This window comes from Neolamprologus brichardi, chromosome 15, assembly GCF_056152115.1.
Source record: "Neolamprologus brichardi isolate AB-2024 chromosome 15, ASM5615211v1, whole genome shotgun sequence".
Taxonomy (NCBI): domain Eukaryota; kingdom Metazoa; phylum Chordata; class Actinopteri; order Cichliformes; family Cichlidae; genus Neolamprologus; species Neolamprologus brichardi.
Window position 1 is genome coordinate 20021245 of NC_142118.1, and position 14396 is coordinate 20035640.

Consider the following 14396-nt stretch of genomic DNA (forward strand, 5'->3'; position numbering starts at 1 on the left):
GCCACTTTTATGTAAAATATACTATTTAAAGATAAATGTACATCTCTTTCAGCTGCATTTATTTCTTTGTCTCTTTTTGGACAGCAAAAGAAAGTTTGTTCCTAGCAGCACTGCCTCATTGAGGAGCTTATAAATAAGAAATCTTGGCTTGACAGCACCATCAAGTGGAACATGTGTGCAGGTCATAAAAACAAAACTAAAAAAAAAACTAAATTCCTTAAACACACAAGTGACTGATTGCTGACTAAGGACAACAAAAAACGTGAGACCAAAATAACAATCAGTAAAGATTTTATTTTTCACAATGTGGCCTTGACTCAAAACGTATTTAAAATATAAAAAGAAAAGTGTCAGAAGTGCTGACAAGGTAGTGACAATATTTTGTCTTAATCAGGCAATTACTTTTTGTTTTAAGTTTTAGATATTTAAAAGTATGTGAAATTTAATAACAAAAACATCTTTTGGTACTACATGTTTAGTCAAAATGATCAGAAACAGAAATTAGAACCAATATATTATTTTTCACACAAACAGCTGTTTAACATAAAGAACTGTTTAAATTCCTTAAACATCCACAAAACAAGCCCAAACTTTTTCTGAGTGACATCGTCCCCTCACATCCCCCAGTGGACTCAAGTTTCACATGAGCCTTCCTCTTCCGGCTCCAGGAACCTGAAAGTGCCAGAAGTTAAGCACAAAAAATGTGATATTTATCTCACAAATCCACACACATTTCATTGTTCTTTCATTCATTTATTCACTGACTAAAGCACAACTGATATATATTACACTAAGAATACTGAATCGTGGATTTGAATTCATTAAAAAAACATATCAAAGGACTAAATATGTGCTTATTTTGATCACTTCTAATACACTTTCAGTCAGATTTTAAATTATAAAGCATACCTGAGTCCTAGCATGACATCGACATAGCTGGCATGTCCAGCATCCACCAGCTCCTTGGCAACATGGACGCCATCTACAAGAATGTCCACCTTCCAGTCTGTGTTTGACACAAACTCTCTGAAGAAGATCTGGAGGTTCTTCTCATACAAACATTGCTGGAAGAAGACCACCGCCTCATCAGGCCACTGATCATCCAATCCAGCTGGCTTCACACCTCTCAGGATGCAGGAATAAGTGACCTTTGGGAGGGCTGTTATCCTGTCTGGACTTCTGTGTGTCTCTAGAGACACACAGAAGTCCGAAGGAGTTTTAACTGCATCGGCAAATCCAGAATAGAACTTGTCCAGTTTAACAAGCCGCTGAGGAGGGCAGGTCTCCAAGGTTGGTCCTTTTTCAGTGCCTCCATTTTGACTGGCTTGAATAGATGGGGTAAGGGATGCATTTCCAAATTTCTTTGTCGTCTTACTCTTGCTACTCTTGACTCTTATCCTACGATACCTGTAAATTTTCATCCTCATCGGCACTAACACCTTAACAGATGGTGGTTTAGGCGTGAATGTTTCACCTTTGACAGTAGTCATCTTTCTTTCAGACCTTATTTCATTCTTGCATGCTTCATCTCTTTGGTTATTCTGTTGGTGGGACCTCAATTTCTCATTAGCTTCAGAATTAGGAGACTCATCCTCCCTTTCAGTTACAGGTCCTGCATTAAGGCCCACTTCTCCATCAAGAACCTTAATCTTAATGTCCCACTTGGTTTCACATTGCACTATGAACTCAACCATTAGTGGCTTCTCCATTACTGCATCAGTGAAAGCCACATCATTTCTGAATGTGCTTGGATCCAGCAGCGAGCATGGTATACTGAATCTCGGATGTGACAGATGCTCCTTTGGTATAGAGAAGATCTTTTTCTTCTCAACGACTGCCGAGTTTCCATAGTCCACAAACTCAACTTTGAAACACGAATTGCCTGCAAAGTTCTTCACAACTGAACGATAAAGGGCACCGTCCTCCTCAAACTCAGCCAAAACAATGTCATTGATTCTTAAGGTTGTAGGCATCTTCAAGGATTCTCTGAGGGTACCTGAGTTGAGAGCTTCACCCATTTTCAAGATGGCAGGTTCATCCTCTGACAGCTGAAGAAAAAAGCTGTAAATGGAGTCTGTGTGGGAAACAAAACACTTTGCCCTAAAGCCTGCACATATCTTCTTGTCAGGCAGGAGTTGGGGTATTTCTTTTGCCTCTTTCTGTTGGGCTTGCTTCTGTTCCTGTCTTTGTTGTTTCACTTGATTGTTCTGCGATTTCACAGAGGCACGGGTGTTCAATGTGCTCTCATTCTGTGTTCTCACGCTTGTGTTCTTGATTTGAGTTCTCCCACCAACAAGGCTTTTTGTGTTTTCTTTCTTTTTAGTACCTCTGTGGACAGTGGACAATGTCGAAAGATTTGAATACACTTTAGGATGACTCTTGCTTTTGAACAAAGACTTTGTGTTTTGTTTGCAGGAGGTTTTCTGTTTTCTGTTGATCATCTCAAATCTAACAGCAGTCTTGGGCTTACATGAAAGACTGAGAATGAGCTCCTTCACCTTCTCATTGATGTTCATGTCTCCATCAAATAATTCGACATCAAATGAACCATCTTCATTCTTTCCAAGTATGACAGCTTTCACTTGCTTGTTGAGGACTGCACTACTGAGCCACTCCTTAACATCTGCATACACATCTTTCTTGGACACTGAATGGAGACAACATCTCACGGCTTGCATGGGCGTGTACAACAAATCTGATGAGTCTCTCGGGATGAACATGACTTTGGTCTTCTCTGATATGCTTGTGTTTCCATAGTCCACAAAAAACACACTGAAATGCAGAGGTGAATGAACAGGATGCACTACACCGCGGTACCATTTGCCATCAAAGTATTTTGCCAGGCACAGTTTGCTTACAACAGCTCTTGTAACAACTTGCATCATGTGTTTACTCTCCTCTGAGATTTTCTTCTCAAGCTCAACAATAATGTCAGTGTTTCTTTCAAGATGGCAGTAGACCTCCCACTGACTGTTAACGTAGGTGACATACAGTTTTTCCTCATTTCCTGGGTGTAGATCATGTGAAGAGTAGATAAAAGATTCCGGAAACACTGCTTGCTGTTGCCTCTTTGACGCCGTCACTCGTGTTGCCAGGCCTTGTTCTGTGAACGCATCTGTCACACTCTGCTGGGTTTGGCTGTTGTAGAGATCAACAACATTGCACAGCCCCTTGTTTTTCACATATAACTGGGAGACAACTTTACATTTTAGAGCTCCAGTGCTGCTGAAGACAAAATCTTTCAGCAACCTACACCCTTCTGGACTCCAATTCCCAGAGCTCTTAGGGTCAGCAGGCTCAATTAAGTTGTAAAGGCTGCACCTGAAAGCTTGTCCTTCCAAATAAAGAAATTCTGGCATTATTGCTTGAAGAATGTGTTCACTGACTTGGACAGTATTCCCATAATCAACCAACGTTACTGTGACATTGTCTCTCTGTTTTGCAGTGATTAAGGCCCTGTACCATCGTCCATCTCGAGGTGACTTGGCAATGCAGCATGAATCTCCTGACTCTAGGGGAACCCAATGAGTTGAATAATACTGCTGAAGTTTATCCATCAGTTCTTCCAAAGCTGCAACCATGTCTTGAGGCTGGCACCAGAAATCTAATGGAGAGCTGATATAAGAGCAGTGCACAGTCAACTCACACCCAGGCTTGATATTTAACAGCTTGATGCTAGCAAGAAGTTGAGCTTTCTCAGGTTCCTTATTCGATGCATTCTCTTCTTCCTTACAAATCTTCCATTGCTCCTTATCCTCAGCGATGTTTGTTTTCACATTACTTTGGAGGCACCTTGTCTTTTCTGTCCTTTTTTGGTCCAAGTGCCCTTTTGGAATGTATTCAGCCTGCTTGGAAGAGACCAGGAGCTCAGTAATACTCTGATTGTTGCCACTTCCCATCTCAAAAAGGTCAACAACAAATTTGTTTTTTCTCATTTGTATGACATGGACTAGCAAGGCTTTGTTTGACACAGCTCTTCTGAAGAAATCAGAGGCTGAACTTGTCCAGATGTCTTCAACAGGAAAAACATTCGAAAGAGTACAACAAATGGCAAATGCCGCCTTGCAGGCAAATGACTCAGGAATATTCTTGATCAGCATGTGTGGCACTTTCTCAGTGTTCCCAAAATCGATGAACAAAACTTCAGCTCCGTGCTTAAGAGTGTCTGTCACTACACCCCTGTAAAAATGCATGTCTCCCTCATAAACCGCACAGCACAGTGTTCCAAGCTTAGGATTTAACAGTACGTCTTCATCCAGCTTCACATGTTTGAAGTGTTCTGCCATCTTTGACATCATTTCTTCAAACTCCTCATTGCGTTTTTTTGTTCTAATCCAGAAATGGTTTGGATTTTGGACATGTTCAACATAGCCCACAAACATGGAGTCTACCTGCACCTCTTCTACCTTCAGCGTTTGCCCCAGTGTTTCACCCAAGATTGTTTCATGGTACAAGAAGCCACCCTGCTCTTCAGCCTCAGAAACGGACTCAACCTTCATGACTGGACACTTTCTGACAGGCTCCAGCTCTTCCACACCTTCATCTTCAGCACTAATTATAGTGACACAGTACAGGCGATGTACTTCATCGTATCTAGTGATCTCCACGTGTAATCGTCCTCCAAGCAAGCCTGATTTCAGGAGACACAACTGCTGAGTTTTGATGGCCTTATCCTCATCAGTCAGGCATGCCAGAGAGCAAGGGAATGCCATAATTGGCGTTGAATACAATTCAGGTGCCAACCTGTGGATGTTTTCAACTTTGACTGATTCAAAGAATCCGTAGTCAACAAACAAGACTCTAACCCAAGAACTGCCTGGGAGAAACTGCACCAAGCCTCTGTACCATCTCCCATCTTTGCTTTTAGCTAAGGACAATAAACCCAGGTTCTCTGGAGTCATCTGATAACTTTCTTTAGGTCTGCAGTCACATGATGCAGCTAACCTCTTTGACATTTCCCAGAGCTCTGTTTCCACACTGGCCATCTGACAGTAAAACAGCCCAGGGCTGACAGCGGCAGTTACTCTCACTTTAGCTCGTGTCCCACAACACAAGGCTGGTCCATAGAGTGAAAAAATGTCTTCATATCCCTGCAAACCTGATGGTTTAAAACAAACTTCTTGTCCCCTTGGCTTTTCAATGAGTAAGTCAGGAACCGGCTCTATTTTCTGTTTGAGAGGCATCTCTGTAAGCATCTCTACCAGGAAGAGGAATGTATCAGTGTCCACATATCTCCCAAAGCCATGTGTAAGCAAGCCGGTGTTGATGTCAGGGGCTTCGAGTAGGAGGACTTTGTGGGGAAGCAGTGCTTGAATGTAACCGTTGATATTTCTGCCGATCAGGCTTGAGAAATACTCCTCAACCACAGAGTGCGAACAACTCTGAAGAAGCAGCACATTAGCAAGAAAACCACAAACTATTTTCGGAGGCAGGATGAACAGGTCATTTGAACAGGAAGAAACGTTTGTGGCACTGACAGTCAACACGTTACCGTGATCAATGAGGAAAACATCAAAGAAGTTGTCCCGTCGTTTCTGAACTCTTCCTCTGTACCAGCGAGCTGAAGTCAAATCTTCCACGAGGCAAAACTCTCCGATATCCACTTCAGCTTTAGTCTTTGGTACATTCTGTATTTCTCCCTGCAAGATACTGTAGTCAAGTTCACATATGGTAAGGTACTGTCCCTGGAAGTGTATCAGGATTGCTTCAGGGTTCCAGTCCAAGTGAGTTAACTTGAGGTCCACTGGCCAAAGGGCGCATGGTGCCGACGGGGATAAATCTTGAGACCTGCAAAGTAAAATGACCTCCATTATCAACAACAGTTCTTACAAGCACAGATTAAATGGTTACTTTGTATAGCATTTATATTCATGTTTTATCTATTATTTATATATGCCAATTCATTGAAATGTTAAAATGCAAAGAGTCAAAATCACTCTGATATTCCATACCAAAATCTCATTTCCCAATATCTAATAATGAAATGTATCAAAGTATATTACATTTTGCCTCTGCCTCTGTCTCACCTTTACTCACCATGCTTATATTCACATTCCTGATTGCTTCCAATCATCCAAATGATGAAAACAATATTGCCATAAACAACAGAGCATAACTTGAAACAACAGATGTTTTTATTTGAGATCCAATATCTGGGACTAATATCACTGAAATTGTGACTCAAAAGCCTGGATTTGACTTTCTGCTTTTATTACACCATGTATTAGTAGCAGTGCATCGTTATGTCATGCCTCATAAAGTTTTGCATGGCTTGTACGACTTAAAAGCCCTAACAATGACAATCCCTTCTCTATCAGCTTCTTTTTTTCTCTGTGTAGCACAATGCTCCTTATATGTGAAATTCTGTTTCTGAAATTTGTGCAATTGAAAGGCTGAACAATTTAGCTTTGCCATTTTCCTGAAGCTAGTTAACAAAGAAGAAAACATAAAACATCAAAAAATATGTTCTTTTAAATACCCATAATTTTCCAAACTGTGTATCCCCTGCATAAGAGCATGAAGTCGGATATAATACTTTTACATAATAGTTTTACACATTTGTGATGCACTTTAGAAAGAAGTATAAAGATATGGTTTTCACAAGATATAAGGAAGAGATAGCTGTTGAATTTCAGTGATTTTGTTAGCCGTGGCTTCACTACATGATATTGTAGTGTGTTTTGCTTTATTTTGTACAGTATTTTTATATTATAATATATATTTTTCTTTTTTCCTCTTAATGATTTTCTGCATATTGTCTATGTGATCAAAATAAATAGAAAAAGAAACAGAAACTTACCTTTCAAGATCAGATCCCAGTGTGGACTGCATGGCAGCAGAATAAGGAACAATTGCATCCCAAAATAAACCTGTAGGGAGGGGAAAAAAGTCTTAATTCAACAACTAATATGTGATTTAAAGTCAGGCTTCTGAGGTTATTATCAGGTACAGGTATTTCTCTCACCTTCTCACCACATATATATACATATATGTTAGGGGTGCAACAATACTTGTATTGGTATTGAACTGTTCGATACAGTGCTTTCGATTCGGTACGCATATGTATCGAACAAATTTTTTAATTTGTTTTATCAACTTTTCTTCTGACAATGCTGTCTGTGTTGAGAACTCAGTGGATCTGCGTTCAACTACTCCACCTAGGCTGTGCTGTCAAGCGCAGAGCCACTGAGCGCAGCGCAAGCTAGCAAGACAGAAGCTAAGCTCGTTGCAACATGGCAACTGCCTCAACGCTACCCGAAATTTAACCTCCCCCACCCTCATTCAGATCTCGCGTTTGGAACTATTTTGGTTTTCATGTGAAGCATGACCCTGATGGTTAAAAGTAAAACAGTATGTCGGATGTTCCACGCAATGCTCAATTACATTGGTGGGAATTAGTGCGTTAGCGCAGTTAGCTTGTTAACGTGTTGGCCGTCCAGCCCCACGCACGGGGCGATCCACGGTAACTCGTTAACGGAGATTTGCCGCGCTATGACGTTAATGCCATTTTAACTAGATTAATGCTGACAGCACTAGTGGGAACACAACGAATATGACTGCACATTTACGCCGACATCATCCTAGTGCAAAGACAAGTGGAAGCAGACAAAGACAACAAGCACGCATGCTACAAACTTTACCCGAGTCATTTAGACAGCCGTTAGCACATGATTCTCCTTATGGGGACCTGATATGTTTAATATGCTGCTGAGAATATAGCCCAGAAGAAGCGTATAGTATAGCTTTTATTTTGGAAAGAGCCATTTCTCTGTAATAAACTCTCTTTTCCAAAGATGAGTGATTTCTCAATCAGATAGATTTTTTTATTACTTTGTTGTTTCAGCAACATTAAATTTAAAAACTGTATGTCTGAGTTAAAATATATATTTATAATTTTAATAAATGACAAATTAAAAAGGCATGAACATTTTTTTGTATCGAAAAAATATCGAACCGTGACACCAAAGTATCGAACCGAACCGTGAATTTTGTGTATCGTTGCACACCTAATATATACATATGTATATATGTATATGTGTGTGTGTACAGAAGCAGAGCAGGAAAAAGGTAAACATGAGATATCTGATGCACGCTGTCACAAGTGAGACCCTTGACATCAGTGAAACCTGGGTTTAAATATTAATACTGTTAACCCCTCGCACCTGTTTAAAAGAGCTGAGCAAATTTCACAAACCAACATCAATGCAAGAGCCCCCCCTGCTGTCTGATAAAGTGATTTACAATATTTCCAGATACAGTGACATAATTTTCAGCATTTTGCTGTGATTATAACTAGGAATTCTGATGGAGGTGTAAAGAGAGGTGGATATGTCTCAAACATGCAGCCTGAGGGCCAGACTGTACCTCTAAAGGCTCCAGTTTATCCTAATGAATGGCTCTGCAAAGTGTGCACTTGAGTCATTTATTCCTGTTTATTTTGTTTTGTTTTTTAGGAAATGCACACAATTTCCTTTGCTGGTAATGCAGTCAATTCCTTCATCCTCCTGGAACTGCCAGCATACTCTTGCCACATGAGGCCGGGTATTGTCATACAGCAGGAGGAATACAGGACCCACTGTAGGGTCTGAAAATGTGTCTGATTTGATCCCGCTACATAATGACATTTAGGGTGCTTTTACATAGCCTGTAGAGGCCTGTGCGTTCCTCTTTGAATAGATCAGATCATCACTGACCCACCACACTGGTCATGGTGAATGATGTTATTTTATATTTAAGCTTCAGGCAACAAATCTGTTTTTGACTGTTTGATCAAAGACCGGTGACTCTGGTGACCTGCTGGAGTTCATTCTGTAAGGGTCCGGCAGTGTTCATCCTGTTCCTCCTTACAGAGGAGCAGATACGGGTCCTACTGCTGGGTTAAGAACCCTCTCCAGCCCTCTCCAGCACTCCCACAGTAACTGCCTGTCTCCTACAAGCTCCTTCGTGCTCTTGAGACTGCGTTGGGAGACACAGCAAACCTGGCAGTAGCATGATGTGCCCTCATGCAGGAGCAGGACTATCTGTGCAACCTCTGTAAGGGTTTAAGTATCAACTCGTGCTACGATCAGTGAGACTGACTCTGATTAAAAAGTATTCCTTTGAGTTTTTTGAGCAGTGTACATGAAACTAATGTTTTTTTAAAGTCAAGTCTGATCTCAGAGCAAAGTAAGTCATTTACCAGCCTACATCTCTGATCTGCTACAGCCCTATGTCCCTAGCAGGTCCCTGAGGTCATCTGATCAGGGCTTACTTGCTATAAAACGGACTAAGATGAGGAATAAGGGTGATAGAGCTTTTGCCACTGTGGCCTCTAGACTGTGGAACTCTCTCTCCCAAACCTTAAGAACTGTGGACTCAGTAGTTGTTTTTAAAAAAACAACTCAAAAAAACTTTTGGTTAACTTTTGCCTGTTTTACCTTTTTATGACTTGTTATCTTACGTGCAGCACTTTCTGACACTGTTTAGAAAGGTGCTGTATAAATAAAATTTTATTTATTTATTTAGGGGTAGGCAACCTTTCTGATGGCGAGTGCCATTTAACATTTCCTCAAGTCAGTGTGCCATATGATTGCATTAGCAATACATTTAATAACGCTCTATATGAACAGTTACACAATATATAGAACCACTTCATAGAATTATATTTGTTCGCAGATGTTGGCAGCTATCAGCGAATCGTTATCAGCTATTTTGAAACAAAAAAAGACACCTTTTATCCATAACAAGAACTCCATAACAGCAAATGGACTGTACAACAGAAAATACAAATGCTATTTATGGTCTCCTCACAACAATGATAAGAAAAATAAACTAAGCCAATATGGCATGTTTGATAATACAGAGACACACATGTTAATCTGATCTCTGGTCTCCCACTCAGAGACACAGGCCTCCGAGTGTCCATCATTCATACGGCTACCTGAGGACACTCATGTGAGAGAAAATCTGCTCATACAGATAAGTAGAGCCAAATACTGTCAATAGGGCCTCTGCAATGTTCTGAAGACAGTTAAACTTGTCAGGTAGTGATGTCCAGCAGGTGAAAATGCAAGCTGCATGAACACGCACAGCTATGGATTCCAGCTGCTTCGATGTTGCATTAACTGGCATTAACTCAGCCAGTTAATGCAAGACAAATCTAGTTGCTCATTAAAGACTTCTGGTTTGATCAGAAAATAAAACATTGGTCCATACACCTGAAAGTCCCAAAAATGCATTGTGTCTCGAGTCTACGGATGTATCCGTGTATTTCCATGGTGCTGATGCTGTGCTGAGCGAACAGCTCCTGAAGCTTTTGAAGTGTCGGAATATGGAAAGCTAACAACGTCCCTCTTACCAGTAGGTGAAGTTATTTTTAGCAAATTACAAGTTGAATCTGGTAGTTTGGGGTTGTTAGTTAAGATACCGTCATTAAGAAGAGCCACAACTAATCTGTCTATGCGAGCTATTTGCGATGTGCACCGCTGGCGCGGCCATTTATTTTTTTATGCACCTTATCAGATTAATTCACTGCGTGTTGTGCCCAGGGCTGGACTGTGATAAAAGATTGGCCCGGGCATTTTGACTAGAGACCGGCCCACCAGGTATTAAAGCCATAAAGCCTTTGAATGAAAACAAATGCTGTTGTGACAGTGATGTACAGTCTTGTTGGTATATGTATGATTTCTATACATTTTACATCAGAAAAAAACTTTGGTTGTAAGCTTCAGATAATTATTTAATAACAGCCAGACATTTTAAATGAAAATAAGAAAGTATTTCTTTGTGCCCCCCTCTCCCTGTTAATGCCCTACATGGCCCCCCTGGCAAAACTTTGTTAGACCCGCCCCTGCACAGTTACCAGCTGTCAGCTACTTAGAAAAGGATCCTGGTGTTATTTGTCTCTCAGAAACAGTTCCTAACTTCCCTTCAACTCATTCATGTCACCTAAAAGGTAAACCTGTTTCTCCATCACCTGTTCAGCTCTGATGATTCAGTAAGGACATCTCCTGGTTTCATGTTTCCCTCTCACCAGATAACCAAACCGATATCATGACCAGCTGCTTTACAGCTGTGGCTCCAGCAAACATCAGCTGATACTAGAAATTAATATTAAATAAATTCTAACAACAGCTGAGCAAGCTTAAACGTGCTGCTGTTGTTTAGCGCGACATCCGCTGGTTTCCTCTTTCTGGTGCAAAGTGGGCGATAAATAAACAAGAGAGAAAAGCCGATCAGCTGATCATTGATCAGTTTCATGATTGAAGTAGCAACAGGAGAGGGAGGGGAGAGAATGAGAGGAGAAGAGGCAGCTGTGCAGCGTAACGACAGAATAAATCCAGCTTTGTGTCTTTTTCCATCCTAGACAAACTGCATCCCTTCTCAGCTCAACACGAAATGCGCAATATTTTCTCTGAATACGAGACGATTCCGTCCTTTTACTGGATGCTTGGCAACTCTACTAACTAACCTTATGAATAAAATAAAGTTCACTATCAGTAACGTCAAAGCACCCACCCAGCTGTATAGAAACTCCGTCGTGCTAGCTAGTACGCAGGACGAGTTATTGTAACTGACAGTAAAAAGTCAGCACAATGAAAATAAACTCCACCTAAACTTGGTTTATATCTGATCCAGACAGACTGCAGGTCATAACTTCTTACCTGAAGTTCAGTTCACCTGACACTCGGACCGGTGGCCGCCTCGGGTCTCTCCTGCCTCCCCTTTCCTCATCCACCTGCTGGCCTCCACCACTTGTTAATTTTACTGAATCCGTGGAAGCTACGGCATAGCCACCACCAAACAACTGAGTTATTTTTACACATCGGCCAGCATCTGGCCAATCCACCACCTTTCATTGTTTATACCGTTACAAAAAATTTTTAAAAAAAATATCATCGGCCACCGAGCAAATGCCCGATGGCCAGTCCAGCTATGGTCGTGCCATCAGTTAACCCTTCGTGTGCCACAGGTTGCCAACCCCTGATTTATAAGTACTTAAAAACACAGCCAGTCAGGGACACTGATCAAAGGATGAGGATGATAACATGGTGAAGATGTGGGTGAGTCCATTTTAAAAAGAACTTTAATTATTTCATATTAAATTATTAAATCATTTTAAGAGGTAGCTTAGCTGATAAAAATATATAGTATTTGCAAATTTTTGTTTCCCCAGTCTTAAAATTGTTCCTGCTTTTTCCTCTCCTGAGTCATTTGTTCAACAAGAAGGGTCCATGGGTAAATGATGGCTGTAGAGTGAGATTTTTGGACTCTTGGCAGGTTTAAGAATTTTTTTTTCCAAATTTTTGTTTTTCTCCACTTTGGCAGATGTTGGCTTCCCCACACTAGCTTTCCATCCATTAAAAGTATTATTTATTTTTGTGGGAAAAATCTTTTTTTTTTCTATAGCAAAAAGCTATATAGAAAGAGGCCTCCCTTAATCCAGACGGGCTTTCCACAACAGTTTCATACTACTACTACTACTACTACTAATTATTATTATTATTATTATAATAATAGTAGTAGTAGTAGTAGTAAATAAAGGCCTTTTATGACGATAAATAGTTTATAGCAGAGAAAGAATTTTTTTTATCCAGACACAACCTTTTCATTTAATTTTTTTAATATTGCATATACCGCGGCTAGCTTAGATTTTCGCGATGTAGTGCATATAAACCTATAATAAAAATGCAATTATTGAATACAGAATCTGACAAACTGTTATTTGCCTACCCCTGCAGGATGGGTAAGCGTTTCGGTAAACGGAAAGTGAGCAGAGTGTTTCATGAAAAGAAGTTAGCTTCAGTAGAAGTAGCACAGAGCTAACTATGCTAAGCTACCCTCATAGCTGGGTCTAACGCCTTCCTTGTGCTGGCTCTGATCCCTAATGAGCCCTCCGTGACTAAGAGTACTGGTCAGCTGGTAACACCTGTGTGACTGCAGTTCCCTGGCTCACCTTGAAGTCTCTTTTCTACCTTCTGTCCTGCCTTAGACGTGTAAGGACGGTCCAGGCCGAGAGCACGTGGCTGACTTAATTTCCTGCTGCTGCAGTCTGTCTCGTGCTCCAGGTAAAATCTGTAAAAACATGGCGGCCTGAAGTACAAGATACTTTAAGCAACAGGTACCATCAACTCCCTGCTCATATAAACAATAGAGGGGAGGGGACATATCTCGACGAGTATTTAAAACGCATACATTTGACCGTCCTAATAAATCCAGGAGGAGACTACTTATGTTGTAATGTTTTATTTTGTTTGTTTTGCTCTTCTTCTACTTCTTTTTACATCAATAATACAAGAACAACTTTATTTATCCCAAAATGTGGAAGGTCAGCCTATGATTTAAAAGGGCCTAGTTTAAATGAAGTAGACAATCTCAATAAAATGACTCGGTGAGTTAGAAAAGAAAGAAGGATACAAAGAACAGGACACAACAAATAAAATAAAAGAGTTCCGTAAATAAAAATCTAAACATAATTACAATAAGGAGTAAGATGGGCACATATCATAATAAGTGTTTTAATAAGTGTGTTTTTTGAATGCTCTTCTGCATTCTTTGGCTGCAATGAGTGGATATCTGTGTAACAATTGACAGCAGTCTGATCCATCTCCTCTCACCTCCGACATGTACAAGTCATTTTCTCCCAGCTCACTGAATATTTTCTTTTAATTCATTCTCTGTAAACCCTAGATATGTCTGTTTGAGCAAATTCCAGTAGACCAGCAGTTTCTGATATACTCAGACCAGTCTGTGAGGCACCCACCGTCAACCGTGTCACACTCAAAATCACTGAAATCAACTTTCTTTCTTTCTTTCTTTCTTTCTTTCTTGCTGTACCTAAATGAGTTGAGATGTGACTGGCTGATTAGATATTCATCTCAATGAGCAGATAAACAGAAGTAACTAATGATGTTGTCTGTAAGTTTATTTTTGCATTGTCCAGAGCCGCAGTTATTTGGATGACTTCTGCATGCTGAGGATTTCAAGCATTGTAAATGAATAAAGGTATAAAATTCACTAGAAACTATGGAAATAACTGAGGGTCAATATGTGCTGGTGGAGGACCTCCGAGTTCCATACTTAACGTGTCTGCTCCAGTGCTCAAGCAGTCTAGACCAGTACTGTACATAAATATTGTTATCTATGTGGGAACATCAGTGAACAGTGTAACTAAAGAATAAAGTCATCTTAAAAAGTGAGATCAATAAAAAGTAAGAAGAAAATAACTTTTAGACTGAAAGCTTAACAGTTTAAAGGATATCTTCCTTTTTCTAGAGTAACACTTACAAAAACAAGCAAAACTATAAACTTAATAAATATGACATGTGTTTAATCATAATGGGGGGGGTTAACCTTTCTTGTATTATTTTCAGTGTTGTGGTATAAATTAGTGGATTAATGGATTAGGATGAAGCAAG

The 14396-nt window shown here is 40.2% G+C and overlaps 1 protein-coding gene across 1 annotated transcript; it reads right to left on the bottom strand.

Moving 5' to 3' along the window:
• Positions 1–311: 311 nt before the first annotated feature.
• On the bottom strand, positions 312–13033 carry tdrd15 (tudor domain containing 15). Its single transcript, XM_006793560.2, has 4 exons — positions 12935–13033; positions 6800–6869; positions 910–5787; positions 312–672 (listed from the first exon to the last, which is right to left on the bottom strand). The coding sequence occupies exons 2-4, from the start codon at positions 6829–6831 to the stop codon at positions 633–635; spliced, it is 4950 nt and encodes a 1649-aa protein (XP_006793623.2). The 5' UTR covers positions 6832–6869; positions 12935–13033; the 3' UTR covers positions 312–632.
• Positions 13034–14396: the final 1363 nt, after the last annotated feature.